Raw genomic sequence first — 16,036 nt, forward strand, 5'->3', positions numbered from 1 at the left:
ATTACACTTTTGCTGTGTTGTGTACAATGAAGTGTACCTAGCTAAGTGGTTATAGTGCTCACTAGTAATAAAAGGTCGGTCATGAGAAAAGTGTATAGATTTTTGATGGTTCGAAGTACCCCAGCTGTCCTTGATCATTGGGCTTTCAAATTGTCCTGACTTAGCTATAAGCTAAGTTGGGTAGCTATATAAATATATAGCTTGTTATGGCTATAACTTAATACAAGCTAAACAGCTACCTATAAAAATCTACAAAGTTTAGAGGAATCAACGTACGTGGACGTCCACCATCCACCATTTTTTACAAATTAAAATTACGCTAAACTCTTTACCTTTATCGCAGCCGCTTCAGATTCTTACAGCTAGCAGTCATGTAAGGATAAAAATATATGAGGGCTTCGAAATATTAACGTATAAACTTATATCGGCACTTTAGAGTCTAGTGGTTTTTTGGAAACGTCAAGTTTTGACGTTGCTCAGAAATATGATGCCTCGTAATTAATTAATCTGTAACTGAATATAGCTTATCGTTAACTTGGCTCCTTGAACACTTGGAATCATAGATTTTCATCATTTACTCCACTAGGAATTATGAATCTTGTTTAGATTTGATTCGCCTTGTTGTTGTTGCCTGAGTTCTTGTTAGTGGTAAGATGTATTGTGTCGCACTTTGCATTTCGCCACCTTGTGTGGCATTTCCAGGAGTCATCGTGAATTCATCCCCTTCCTTATCACTATAGCACTGTGGTATATATTTACAAAATTATTTACACATAGGCATATTACTTATACTTATACCTTAGATTAACCAACACTAAGGGAGTTTGTTTTATCTATGCGTTGCGTATTCATGGTATAAACCACATAAACTGTACTATGTAATATAAATTCAAATTTATTTTAAAAATTGAAATCTTACTACACATTGTAGTCTGCTGTAGAACAAAGAATAATATGACATTACATTTTGCATGTTTCTTTAAACCATATATATAGGTGGTTTCTTATAATATTAATAGAAAATTTTATGGCTGTTAAAGATATTAAATATAGCTCTTGACTTTCCTAATTGAATATTTTCCAAAATTTCTCAACTTGTTGAGGAATTTCTTGTTCTTAATTTAGATATTTTATATTTTTCCGAATAATAGGGGATAGTTTTCTTAAATATTTACTTTTTCTTCATGGACTTCCGGCTGTGGCTGATTTTCATTTGTCTCAAGACGAACTGCTGGGTCTATGAGACCGAAATCTTTCCCCTTGTCTATAACAATGATGTCACTCCGCCTCACAGAGCCCTCTTCTTCTATAGCTGTGACCTCTTCATAGACCTCGTAGCTTTTCTTTCTCAATTGATCAGATGTGATTTTTCTGATCGTATGGTGGCAGGTATTCCGTAGAAGACCACTAAATGGGTACTTTCCAAGGACGTGGGCAAGAGTTTCAAGAATAAATTTCTCAGATACAGGACAATGCCTGTACTAGCTGGTTCCCGTCCCTGGATCTCCCATGAAGACTTCTAAGAGGAATAACGTCTCCGACCATTTTCAAGTATATACTTATATTCTATGTATGTGGGGGAATTAAAACCTCATAAGATAGGAGTGCTTTTTAGAACTTTCTTATTCAATATTGATAAACCAAACCAAAAAAATAAACTAGAACTAGAACACCATCCATGGCAATCTTGAAGCTACATGCTGATATTCCTATTGCTTCATATAAGCTTGGAAATTGAAACTTTTTTTACAAACTCTAAGAACGGAAGCCCTAAAACCATCAAAACGGCACACGGAAGATTTCTCAGGTGCCGTTTTGACGTCACGAACTGCTGACGTCACTTTGAGGGAACGCCGTTACCGCAACGATACGGGTTTGAGCCATCGGCCCTAGTGATGTAGTGAATAGCGTGTCGGGCTGATAATCCGAATGTACCGGGTTCGAATCCCGCTGGTAGCACTAACTTTTTGTCAACAATTTTTTCATATCAGCAAGGGTTGGTTTGGTTAGGTTATGACAGTTTTATTTTTATAATAAAAAAATTATAAAATTGAATTTTAGGCATTTATAATTTTATTTATGAACAAAACTATTTTTGGATTAGTAAACCTTCATTCGTCCATTATCAGCACGTTTGGTTAGGTTATGACAGTTTAATTTAATAATAGAAAAATTATAAAATTGTCTGTTTCTTCAGACGCAGCAGTTAGTGACGTCGCAGTTAGTGACGTCAAACGGCACCTGAGAAATCTTCCGTGTGCGCCACCGGAATGGGCACACGGAAGGGACTAAGGCTAAAGGTGTAGTGACGTCATATCTCTAGAAGTGGCTAATGTCTTCTCTTGAGGCGTCACGATTACCGTAAGAAACGATGTGATTTCAGCGGCGTCCGTGGCATAGTTGGTAGCGTTTCGGATTGGTGTTCAGGAAGTCCCGGGTTCGAATCCCTCTGGCAGCACTAACTTTTTGTCAGCAAATTTTTCATATCAGCAAGTTTGGTTGGTTAGGTTATGACAGTTTAATTTTATAATACTAAATTTTAAAATTAATTTTATAATTAATTAAAAATTATAAGTAATTATTAATTAGATTTTTATCTTATATAGTTTTTATTTTATCAGCAAGTCTTATGTTATGTTATGACAGTTTAATTTTAAAAATTAAAAATTTATTTTATAATTTGAAACAATATTTTATAATTAAAAAGTTAATTTTATAACTAAAAATAAAAAAAAATAATAATTTAAATTATTTCAACTTAGCAGTTCTAGCGGCGAACGCTGACACTACAAGATATGTTAGCCTTAGTCCCTCCCGTGTGCCCCTCCGGTGCCCCACAGCCCAACTCCCCCCATCCCTGCTAAAACCCACTAGCTCAGTGCTACTGCTAAAACCATAAAACCAAACCAAACCTAACCTAAAATATTTCACTCCAATTTCTTACATTATGTTGTACGTTGTGTTTTTAGTATGTTTTCTTTTCTCGTTAAAACTTAAAAAGATTCTTTCATATTCAGTTGAAACTTGAAAGAGAAGAACCTAGTTATTAACTGTTTTGAATAGATATACACTGAAAAAAAAACAAACTATTATTTCTAAGTCAAAGAGCTAGGATACGGTACTTGATTACCTACCTGAGCTTTTTCATCAAATCTGCATATCTGCTTGGCATTGGAAAGGGAGTCAATAGTAAGTAGTGAGTCAATAATTATTAGTGGGGTAAATATTCAGTTTCCAGAACTCACCTAAAACGTTCTAGGGGTAACTTACAGTTTCTTAACTGGGCTACGCTAATATTGATTGAAATTATCGATATCGATTCAATTAGTAAACCTTCATGCGATTTTTTCACCATCAGCAAGTATGGTTGGTTAGGTTAGGTTATGATAGTTTAATTTATAATAGATATACGGTATTTTAACCCTCCAAGTGTCCATAGTAATGGTATTAATGTGCGCAATTGCAGGGCTTTATTAAAATGTATCTGGCTGCACTTTACTTGACGTCCTACACTCATTCGAATGAAAATATCGATCGATATATCAATTAATCGATTGCTTCATTCGATATATCGTTTGGTAAGTTAGGTAAGGTTAACCTAACCTAACTAACCAAACGATATATCGAATGAAAATATCGAATCGAAAAAAAAACAATCGAATGAGTGTAGGACGTCAAGTAAAGTGCAGTCATGTATCTTATAAACTTAAAAACAATGTTAAGTATACTGTTTTATAACTTATATCATTCTGTTTGGGAAATTATGGGCTTCAATGTGATGTGTAAAACATTATAGGCCTACAAAAAAAATTCAAAAAATTTTTGTGGGGTTAACACTTCTCAAAAATAATAAAATGAATGAAAAAAATTATGTTTGCACTCAATACATTTTTATAATTTAAGTTATAAGTCTACAAATATTTTAAAATAGCCACTTTGCTCTAAATATTATAAGGATTACAAAAATATAATGATATAAGGAAGTAAATTTGCAAATAAATAAGTTATGGGTCAAAAACAGATTTCGTACATTTAGCGTTAGCTAAGAATGCATAGCCCAACCATAGCTAGGAATCTGGTCGATAATTTACATCAATATCACTAGGTACCTACCTACCTACTTCTTCAGGATCATCAACCAGCCCTTCAAAATTACTTAAATCTTCTTATAATGCACCACGTATATCACTACTTTTTATTTTTAACACTAAAACAATGATAAACGTAATAAAACACATCAGTCATCGGTGTGAGGTTAACCAAGTTGTTTACAAATATGCACATCAGCTGTCTGCTACAATATTTTCAGAACTAAAATGAAAAGCGTCTAGAAACAGACATCAGGAGAAAGCTTCGAATCTGCCGAAAACAACGATACCAATCTCAATCCAGTTCAATCTGATTCAGTCTGTCCCAGAGCCTTCGCCGTAAACGATGTTTGTGTGTCGCAAAAGTGACGCTTAACACCACGGCAGGTGTGTTGTGCATCGATTAGCGACGCTTAACACTCGGAGGGTTAAGTATTGATTATAATGAATATTTTCAATTCAATAGTTTCAGTCAATTTTAGCGTACGGTAGCCCAGTTAAGAAACTGTAACTTACCCCGTTCTAGGCCTAGGCCTATATAAGACGTGTTTAAACTGTTCCTACTTCCTAGACACCATCACAACAACGGGTACACGAGCGTTCTGCTCAATCTTCTCGGGAGACATCAAGATTCTGCCTGGCTCTGGTATTATGGGCGTGGATGTGTTTCTGGTATTGAGAAGTGGAACACTGCATTTGATTTCAATTAGGCAGGCGTAGATGTGGCAGCAGACGATTAGAATTCCAAGTCTCTTGAAAATCGGTTTGCAGTTTTCTCTAAAAGGGCTCCTAGATATGAAACGGACTGCCGCTTTTTAAAGCTTTAAGTTAAATACTTCCTCCAATTCTGACTCAAAGGTGCAGTCCATACTCAATGTGCGAATGGGACAGGGCATGGTAGCTAGACTACCATCAGCAGGTACTGCTCAGTAATACATTTCCGGAGGCATCTCAGAAGACAGTTTACTTTGGCAAGCCGTGTGGCAACATGGACAGCGTGGTCGTTCCAATCTTGTCGGCCGTCCAGCTGGAAACCAAGGAGTTTTACTGTATTTTGCCATGTCGTCCGAGGAGTCTCTTGAGAGGGAACAAAGGAGTCTCTGGGTTTCGTCTCCATCCAGTTGCATCTTGGGGCCTATTCATCTGACACCACGCTTTGGCTTGTTGGACCTGAATTGTAGCTAAATCCCTAATGTGGTGTAGGTTTGGCTCTCTAGTGAGAAGCATGGTTTTATCGCAAATAGATGGAGCTGCTGGTCTTGTCGATGTCATTTATATGAGGACCAGGAATAGAAGAGGGCCCAGCAAAACCTTCTGGAGAGGGTCCTTGAGGAACCCCCTGGTTCATCTCTAGTTCTAAAGAGCTTGCGCCTTCGAGCGTTACCTTCTGAGTTTATTTGGCTTGGTAATTCCTGTTGGTGGAGAGAACCATGCCACCAACACTATATCTGCTAAGTTTGTTGAGCAGAATATCATGCGATACGCAGTCAAAATCTCTGCTGAGGTCACAGAGAGTGAGCATAACAGACTCCCTAGCTTCAAAGGCCTTCCCAATTTCTCTTTCAATGCTGGCAATAGCAGATGAAGTATATCTCCCTGCGTGGAAGCTGTGCTGTGAGTAAAAAAAAGGGCTGTTGTTCTTCAAAGTATGTATAGAGCTGATTTTTCATCACCATCTCTTATCGCCTTATTAATCATGTGAAGTATCGAGATAGGCCTGTAGCTTGGATACTGGCATAATCACCATTATGTAGATTGGAATGGTCTTGGATCTCTTAAGCTTCTCCGGAAAGACATCTGTCAATAAGCACCTGTTGATAACTGTAGTCAGGGGGCAGCGATGTCATCAGCTACATCTTTCAATATTTTAAATTACTAGCCAAAGCAATCACAGGCTCTAGAACTTTTGAGTCCAGAGATCAGAGTCTGTATCTGCTTCCATCTGTCAAAGGAACAGTGGAGCTCTTGCACACTCCTTCCGACAAAAGCCAACGGGTCTTGGGGGCTATCTGGGATGTTGTAGATAATTTCTTCAACCGACGAGATGAAGAAGGTGTTAAATTTATCTGGACTCGCCATGCAGACATTTTAGGCTTCTGGGGCTTTATTCTATTTAACATAGGGAGGCTGCTTTGCATTGGTTTGGTGTGCTTTCAATAAAACAAACTTGACAAATTATTGTCCTTGCGTTTACTTGTAGGCCTACCTTTTCTGCTCGTAGCAGGGAAGCATTCCTCAAAGATGTCCTGTAAAGTTCCCAAAAAACCATGCATCGGGGTTTAGTAAATCGAAAATCCAATCCCATCTTACAGCCCTGGAGACGACCCTTAAGTTTTGCAGAGCGTCAGGTTTTGAGAGATTTTGTCTATGCAAGAAACATAATTTGCATCTTAACATGCCTAAATAAGGACTAGGTGTAAGAGGTCAGCCAGCCCATTTACATCCCCGTATTTAAAGAAAACATTATTGACTGATGAGTCACTTTAGAAGTGTTCATTAGTCAATGATAATATAATTTTCTATTTTATAATCAATGATAGGCTATTCTTAAATCTTCCCATAATTTCTCACCTTGCTTCAATTCACCTTCACTTAGTGATGCCATTGTTGATTGACAGATGTCCAAAAATATTTAATTATTTGATCAGCTAGTTTTATTCATTTGTGTTAATAATGATGGTATATTAGGATTCAGGAGGCAACTTAAATAAAACTTTAGAATAAGATATCAAGATTAACAATTCGCGCGAAGGTAAATGTATCCAATAAATACCTGGTACCTTAGGCTAGTAGGCTTCTGTTTCTTCAGATGAATGCTCACACGGTTGCACGTTGCACCAGAAAAATAACGTTTTGCAATTGAGCAAACATTTCTCACACTTCACTACATTGCTGAGAATACTAGTTCTACCTCATGTTAACATACCTATTGTTTTAATCAGTACCAGGTGTTAGCCCGTCCTACGTACGGGAATTCAGTAGTCAGTTAAAACCGTGTACAATTCAGATCCGCTAGTTTACACATATAAAGACAAAGTTTCTTTCAGTTTTAATGTGAAAAATCATCTTGTAAACAAATGTTTTGTGACCAAATATGTTTTTATTCCATCATAGGCCTATACGATATGCATTTTAAATCTGATAATTTTACAATAAAACAGCAATTCTGCAATTTTTACGATGTGAAAAGCGTTTAAGTGAGATTTGCAGCCGATTTGCACAGACGCACACTTAACTTTCCATGTAGCCTAACCATGATGGCCAATTGGCCATGGAGGTAACATAGAGGCAAACTTAATTAGGCCTATTTTAATTTAACATTTGGTATAAGGGATTACTCCATCCTGTTTCAACATTTGAATGTTTTTTTAGGCCTGGACGCTACTTGATGCTGTAGATGTAGTGGGTGACTGCAAAAGTTAGAAGATGGAAAGTGATAACACGGTAACGAGGACACCTTATTTAGGCCAATACACGTGGGATGTTGATAAGTATCAATACAATTTCCCAATCGAACATTGGAATTTATGCAAAATCTTCATGGTACTTAACAAAACCAAATACCCTGAAACTCGTTTGGTTCAACTAACAGAAGCTTTTTTCAAGAAGGGTGTTTATAACCAAAAGTAAGTTTTTCTTCATTCTTCTTTTTGTTTAATTTAATATTGCTCTTGTTGTACTTAAAATCTGGAAATGAACTTAAGTAAGTTACAATCTGAAGCAAGCTGGGTACAGTTCTGCAGAGAACCTACAATATATTATCGGATGAAATTTTTATTCGATATAGGTAATTATTGAATGTACCTACAGTACTCATTCTTTTAAAGTAAGATATATACGTTGCCATTTTTATATAACATATTCATGATGTAAAATATTTTTATTACATATAGAGAACCATCTAATGTTGTGATTTTTGGGTATACAGTACAGTAGATTCTCGCTAATCCGGACTAATGTGGCGGACATCTGGTCCGGATTACGAAAACTCGAACATATACAGTAACGTATATAGCCGTTTTTTCCCAATTTTGTTCCAGGTCCACAGTATTGATAGCCGGGCAATTGCAGTTCCACCGGCAATAATTTTTACCGCCGTGTTATCCGAGTTTTTGATTATCCGAGGTAGTCTAGGTCCCATTTAGCTCGTATATTCGGACTTCTACTGTACTGTGCCGCTAAAAAAAAACATGATTGCCGATCCTAGCGGGAGTCAGGACAAGGCCGATCCGGATGAGCAACAGTCTACTGTATTAGTATTTTCTTTTTATACAGGCAAGGCTTCTGTACGGTCTTTAACGGAAAGCCGTACGGCGGTTTGAACAACAAAATTAATTCTGGTGCTACCGTTACCTTGTCGGATGTCTTGAAGGTGGATGATGTCCGTCTCGTCCAAGGTAGTGGGTAGTCCAGGGGATGGAAGCGGTGTAGACAGCAGCGGTGTAGACCAAGGGTGCGGGGGCAACAACAAGGGAAATGACTAGCACTGGTGAAGTTAAAAATGACTGGTATATTGAAAAAAAAACTTAAAACTGACAGAAATTAAGTTAATTGAATTAATGAGTAAATGAAAGTCTATGTAAAGTTATGTAGGAAAATGTAGCGGACGTCTGCCCATGACGCCGTCGGCAATGCTAGTGAGTAGCGTTTCCAGTAGTCGGAGTGGGGACGATTCGCCGTAGATAACGTTGGGCAAGGTTAGGGTAGCACCAATCTAGGGACTTTTAATAAGTACCGAACATTCCCCCCACCCAAAAAAGCATTTTTTTAGAAAATATTAAAGAACATTAAAGAAACGGTAAATCTTTAAAACCAAAACCTTGGATAATAACCGTCATCATGAAACAAACCTGTTACCTAACTATAAAGATAATACAAAATGTTGATAATATGTACAAAAAGACAAAGGTAACACAATCTAAACCATAGGGAGATGAACTAACTTATTTACAGGGCGTGTTACAATACCTACAGGGGTTTTGACTTTAACAACTCTTACAACTTGGTCGGATCCTGGCATAACCTGAATTATCCTACCTAGGGGCCAAGTCAAAGGATCAGTATTATTAGAGTACATTAAAACTAAGTCTCCTTCCTTAAGGTTGATGGTTTTCTCAGTCCATTTGGGGCGTTGGATAAGAGTATGGAGATAATCTCTTCTCCAGCTTTTCCAGAAGTGTTGAGAGGCACGAGAAACTAGCTGCCAGCGTGAGAGTAAGTTTAAGGGTTCTTCCGAGATGTCTTCTTCCGGTCGTGATAGCAGGAGGTCTCCTGTGAGGAAGTGGCCAGGAGACAAGTAGTTAAAGTCGTCATCAGGTGACGATGAGAGTGCGCAAAGCGGTCTGGAGTTCAGTACAGCTTCAACACGGCACAGGAATGTGGTGAATTCTTCAGCCGTGAAATTATGGTTTTGCAGTATCCTTTTAAGATGGTGTTTGGTCGACTTCACTGCAGCCTCCCAGAGGCCTCCGAAGTTTGGGGTATATGGCGGGTTAAAGTTCCAAGTTATTTCTCGTTGAGCCAAATGTTCTGAGATCAGGGAGGTGGAGCTCTTCAGGAGAGAGTAGATTTCTTGTAGTTGGCGTGCAGCACCGACGAAGTTGCGACCTTGATCAGAGTAAATGTTTCGGCAGATTCCTCTCCGAGCGATAAATCTGTCTATAGCGGCTAAACAAGATTCAGTAGAGAGTGAATGCACTAACTCTAGATGGACGGCTTTAACTGCCATACACACAAATACGGCAATATAGCACTTTGATAGTTTTGCATTTCGTCTCGTGCTTTCTTTAACGAGAAAAGGGCCAGCAAAATCTAATCCGACATTAATAAAGCATCGGGTCTGTTGAAATCGTGAGGGTGGAAGATCTGCCATAAGAGGTTGCGTGGGTTTAGCTTTCATTTTGTAGCAAGTGATACATCGAAATAATCGTTTTCTTATAAGATTTCTTGCACCAATAATCCAGAAGCGTCTTTGAATTAATGCTTGTACTAGTTTTGGACCACCATGTAGAGAATACAAGTGATAGTAATCACATAAAAGGTTTGCCAAATGACACTGAGAGGGTATCAATACAGGGTGTTTTGATGATTCCGGCAAAGGAGCTAATTTCAATCTACCCCCCACCATGAGGGTGTCCGAGGATAGAAATGGAGAGAGTTTTCTTAGTGATGAAGAACAAGGCTTGGATAGTTTTAGAGCTTTTATTTCTTCAGAATAGTGCCTTGTTTGTACTAATTTTATACAACATTCCAGAGCGGCATCTCGTTCAGAAACTGATAACGAGCCATAGCGTTTATCACATTGATCAGATCGTGAGTTATGGATAAATCTCAGTACTTAGCCCATGATGTTTTGAAGTTTAATAAGTGATGAAAACCTATTCATCCATTGATAAAGATCATTTTGCGGAACAGTGTTAGTTGTTAAGGTGTTCTTCGTGGGAGTTTTTTGAAGCTCAATAACATCCGAAGGAAAGTTTGAAGGCGGTTGAGTCCAAGATGAGATATCATTGTGGATAAAAGAGGGTCCATGCCACCAAAGAGGGTGACTCAACAGACTATTCGGCATTAAACCTCTACTGCCACAGTCAGAAGGGTTTTCGTCTCCTGATATATGACGCCAAACATCAACAGGGGTGATTTCTGTGATTTTACAGACACGGTTTGAGACAAAGGTTTCTAGGAGGTGTGGTGGTGTATTTAACCAACCAAGCACATTCATGGAGTCTGTGAATAGAAAGATGTCTGATATTTGCAGTTTGTTAATAAGCGGTTGGTTCGCTTTTACTAACTGAGAGAGGAGAAGAGCGGCACACAATTCTAAACGAGGGATCGTAAGTGTTTTCAGAGGAGCGACTTTAGTTTTGGATTGCAGGAGATTGCACTCTACACTATTATCTTCACATTCAATACGTAGATACAAGGAGGCGCACATTCCTATTTTGGAAGCATCAGAGAAACCAATCAGCTGAGCGGTTAAGTAGTTACTGAGAATGTAGCGAGGTATTTTGAACTGTGTCATAAGGGGTAGTTCTTTGATGAATTTATCCCAAACATTTTGGAGAGATTGAGGGAGAGGGTCGTCCCAGTTGAGCTTTTCAATCCAAATCTGTTGAAGTAGATGTTTTAAGGTGAAAATAATTGGACTAATAAAGCCGTTTACATCGTAAACTCGAGCAACTTGAGACAATACATTGCGTTTGGTTGGTGTACTGTTGACAGGTGAAATAGAGTAGCGGAAACAGTCAGTAGTCGGGTCCCATTCAAGTCCTAGTACTTTAATCGAGTGTGTAGATCCTAACGGATGGGGTGTTTCTCGACGATCAGCGGGGATTGTGGCGAGGACGGAGCTACTTAAACTTGACCACTTATGAAGTTCGAAACCACCTGATGAGCAAAGTTGGGTGATTTCATCGTAAAGCTTAAGAGCCAAAGTCTCGGTTGGAGCGCCAAAAACAAGATCGTCAATATAACAAGAGGAGCTTAGAATATCAGCCGCATTTGGGTACTTAGCGCCTTCATCAAGCACTAGTTGCTTTAAAGTTCGTTGTGCAATATAAGGACTGCACGAGAGACCAAAGGTTAGTCTTTGTAATTCCCATTCCTGTACAGGGCCTGTGAGGTCAGAGCGCCAAAACAAATGTTGATATTTACAATCAGCCGGTGTTATACGAATAGCTCGATACATTTGTTTGAAGTCACAAGTCATAGCAATCTGGTGCAATCTGAAGTTTGTGATAATAGTTCCAATATCAGCTTGAAGCTTAGGTCCAGTTAACAGTGATTTATTAAGAGACTGATTTGTGTCACTTAATTCAGAAGCGTTGAACACAAAACGAAGCGGGGAGGATGTAGAAGATTCTTTAACGACACCGTGATGAGTAAGAATGTATGGAGAGGGCGCAGGGGCCAAACACATATGACCTAGGTCAACATAGTTCTGCATGTGAGTCATGTATTGAAAATGAATATCTGGTTTCTTGTGAAATCTTGTCTCTTGTTGGAGATACTTGCGGAGAGCTATTTTTCTAGTGGAGCCTAAGTCAGGTTTAACGTCTTTAAAGGGTAAGGAGGCCACGTAACATCCGGTATTATCTCTCTGGATAGTGGACTGATAGTGGTCTTCACATGCTTGATCAGAGCGACTCAAGGGTTTTGGTAAATTTATTTCTTCCATTTCCCAGAACTTTTCTAAGAGCCTATCAGTGCTTTGAGATGAAACAAACAAAGAATTTAGTTCGTGTTGTTGCATGGGCTGTGTGGGAACATCACCCATAAGGATCCATCCAAAGATTGTGCTGAGGGCGCTTGGTTTGCCTTTAATAAGCGCGAAACCATCCGAAAGAATGTCTGTGAAAGCCTGTGCTCCGAACAAAATATCAACCTTGGCAGGGCGGTGAAAATCAGGGTCAGCCAGTTGTATAGAATTGAAACGATTTATCAATGATTCGGGAATAGGTGCAGCCGGAAGTACAGAAGAGATTTGAGGAATTATTACTGCGTCCATTTGAATACTATCGTCTCTGTTATAGCGGGAAGCAACGTTACAAGTGACAAGTCCTTTTGCGGTTAAATCAGATTGTTGGCCAATCCCAGAAATGTTAACATTACATTTTCTGATTGGTAAACGTAACGTCTGGGCTAGAGATTGAGTAACAAAATTAATCTGACTACCTCCATCAATAACAGCACGGCAAACTTGCCAGTGGCCTAGAGCATCTTGAACCAACACTTGAGCGGTACCTAGCAGGGTAGAATTACTCATTGCATTATGCTGAAACTGACAGGATAAAGTTTGAGCAGGCGGTGTAGTGTTAACAGAAGTAGTAGGCGCGGGGTTGACTGTGGTTGAGGGCGATGAATGCGCAGCGGAGGTTTGAGGTAGGTCAGGATTCACATTTGGCTTAGGCAGCGGTGCGGTGACTCGGCTTGGTTCATGGAGTAAAGAGTGATGTCTGTTACTTCTGCAAACCCGACAGCTCGACTTAGACGTGCACATGGAAATGAGGTGGGAACCGAGACATGCGAAACAACGATTGAATGAACGTACTGTAGAATAACGTTTTTGCGGGGCCAAAGCGAGGAATTGATCACATCGGTACAGGTGGTGTTCACCTTTACACATAGGACAACTGATAGCGGGGCGATAAGATGACTGGGTTGCTGTGCGGTCAGGCTGAGTTGTACTGCGTTGAGATGAGTGAGATGAGAACAATGTTTTGCGAGTATGAGGGATTTGTGACTTGGGCAAAACTAAAGTAGATTTGTGAGATTCTTTAGTGAGTTCATAGACACAGCACTGAGCACGAAGAAATTCCATAAGGTCTTCTAAGGTAGGAAATTGCTTAGATTTAAATTCTAACTCAAATGCTTTCCTGGTACTATTGTCTAAATTACGTAGCGCTAACTGTAGCAACATGAAATCTGACAAATCATCTACTTTTAGGCTTTTCAACGCTTGGACATTAATATGAAACACATCAAGAACTTGTCTTAAACTACTTAGACTAGGGGTCTTTACAGGTTGCTGATCTAGTATTTTATTGAGATAAAAACAAGCCAAGATACGGGGATTGGTGTAGCGTTCAACCAAAGAGTCATAAGCTAACTTATAGTTGTTTGGATCGAATGGTATGCCTTCAACAATTGACAAAGCGGGGCCTTCCAGTAAGCTCTTTAAATAACTAAACTTCTCCATTGGGGCCAAAGAAGTATTGTGAATCAAGTTATCATACAAAGCTTTAAACGAGTTAAATTGTTCCAACTGTCCACCAAACTTACTTATATCTATCTGGGGTAGTTTAGGTTTAGGCTGAACTGCGGGTGATGCTTCAACATTGACATTTGAAGGTGGATCAGAGGCAACAATCTTGTTGTAGGCAGCCATACATTTATAGTACATGTCATCAAACTGTTTAAAAGGCGCGCTAGTATCTACCCTAACGCTAACGTCAGTTATTTCAAGATTGAGGTTATCCATTTCTTCGGAAAGAGATTCAAATGATGAGTACACATTAGACAAATTCGAATACCTAGCAATAAAACTATCTTTCTGTTGTGGCAATTCTTTTACAAGATCATAACATAATTGTAACTTATAAAAATACCTTTCTCTTTTCTTAACACACTTTTCAAGACTCTTAGCAGCCATTGTGAAATGAATAATATTAATATCTCTTTAACAAAAATAAAATAAAATAAAAATTACAACTATTATAAATGCAGTATTAATCTAGACAAGTAGCAGACATATCAATCATATCATTGTGAAAGTGAGTACAAGGAAATAAATTCAGTAAAATAAAATATAGAGGTAGAATATTTCCAGTTAGATCAGCTGACTGATAAAGCGAATATTCGGTGCGGTTACGTCAGAGCTATTTTTGGAATGGATACAATACAATGCAGAATGTTGTGGTGCGTTAGTTGACCTTGAGACATAGAAACTAGGATAACGGTCAATTTATCAGCGCATAGCTACAAGCCAAAACTTTACAAAACTATTCCTGTCTGTCTGTTCACTGTACAAGGTTATTGAACTCAAACTAAACAACAATTTATAACTACATATAAAATTATTGCAAGGTTTGTTTCATGAGGAGAGAAATTATCTGAGAATAAGTTGAGATGTTTACGTGGACTGTATTTGCGGTTATTAAATTAAGGTGCATAGTACGAAATCATATCCGCGGGTAGAAGGGCCAAATTGTGTACGGTCTTTAACGGAAAGCCGTACGGCGGTTTGAACAACAAAATTAATTCTGGTGCTACCGTTACCTTGTCGGATGTCTTGAAGGTGGATGATGTCCGTCTCGTCCAAGGTAGTGGGTAGTCCAGGGGATGGAAGCGGTGTAGACAGCAGCGGTGTAGACCAAGGGTGCGGGGGCAACAACAAGGGAAATGACTAGCACTGGTGAAGTTAAAAATGACTGGTATATTGAAAAAAAAACTTAAAACTGACAGAAATGAAGTTAATTGAATTAATGAGTAAATGAAAGTCTATGTAAAGTTATGTAGGAAAATGTAGCGGACGTCTGCCCATGACGCCGTCGGCAATACTAGTGAGTAGCGTTTCCAGTAGTCGGAGTGGGGACGATTCGCCGTAGATAACGTTGGGCAAGGTTAGGGTAGCACCAATCTAGGGACTTTTAATAAGTACCGAACAGCTTCTTTTGTGGAAAGTTGCAGATAAAATCTGCCTTGATCCAGGAAGTGAATATTAAATTCACATTGTGAATTTTGTTGTCAGCTGTGATCCCAAGACGGACCGTATTGTGGCTGCTCTATCCATCCCCGTGGTTGAACATCTGCTGAGTTACAAACCTGGGTACATTCACCACCCTTTCTCAAACAAAGATTATGAGAATCCATCAGGTAATCATATATCATGATCAAAGTATTTTTAATCATAACGTTAAATACTTACTGTCATGAAGAAAGTCCTCCTAGTTCTTCATGAATACAGCCTAAATATTTTAACATCAATGGAATAACTTTTCTCGGTTCAATTGTTGTTTCCTTATTTGTTTATCTTAGCACATGAGTTTGTGCATTTAGTCTAGTAACCTACCTATATGTTTTTATTGAATTACTCAAACGTCACTATGGCAGTTATTGATATTGGTCGTCATCAGCAACGAGTTAAGATTTTAGTGTTTGTTGCAACTCAACCGATTTGCTGCAAACAGTGATATAAGAGTTACGTGAAGATGCCCAAAGAATTAGTTTCCAGAGAGGTTAATATTACCACTACTCGTCTTTGGCATGGTGCTGTACTAAAACCGCCTTGCGTTAGTTTTTAACTTTAAAGGAAAAGATTTAGTATTTCATCCCCAAAATTATGAACACTACCTTCCTATGAGAATCGCATAATTAGTGATAGGAAATAAAAAAGGTTTCAAAAAATAGTTTTCTATCCTCAGCCTCTGGATTCTTATCACGGTTTGATT

At 38.6% G+C, this 16,036-nt stretch overlaps 1 protein-coding gene across 1 annotated transcript in view; it reads left to right on the forward strand.

Annotated features, from left to right (window-relative positions):
* Nucleotides 1-3,066: 3,066 nt before the first annotated feature.
* The window catches only part of LOC128995508 (uncharacterized), a 44,619-nt gene continuing 31,649 nt past the window's right edge, over nucleotides 3,067-16,036 (forward strand). The window contains exons 1-3 of the mRNA XM_054420526.1: nucleotides 3,067-3,189; nucleotides 7,461-7,714; nucleotides 15,337-15,461. Of these exons, the coding sequence (XP_054276501.1) occupies nucleotides 7,515-7,714; nucleotides 15,337-15,461 (325 nt within the window). The 5' untranslated portion in view covers nucleotides 3,067-3,189; nucleotides 7,461-7,514. The remainder of the gene's footprint in view (nucleotides 3,190-7,460; nucleotides 7,715-15,336; nucleotides 15,462-16,036) is intronic.

Source organism: Macrosteles quadrilineatus, unplaced genomic scaffold (genome assembly GCF_028750875.1).
Source record: "Macrosteles quadrilineatus isolate MER2022 unplaced genomic scaffold, UCM_ALF_1.0 Scaffold_5__1_contigs__length_97177068, whole genome shotgun sequence".
NCBI lineage: Eukaryota > Metazoa > Arthropoda > Insecta > Hemiptera > Cicadellidae > Macrosteles > Macrosteles quadrilineatus.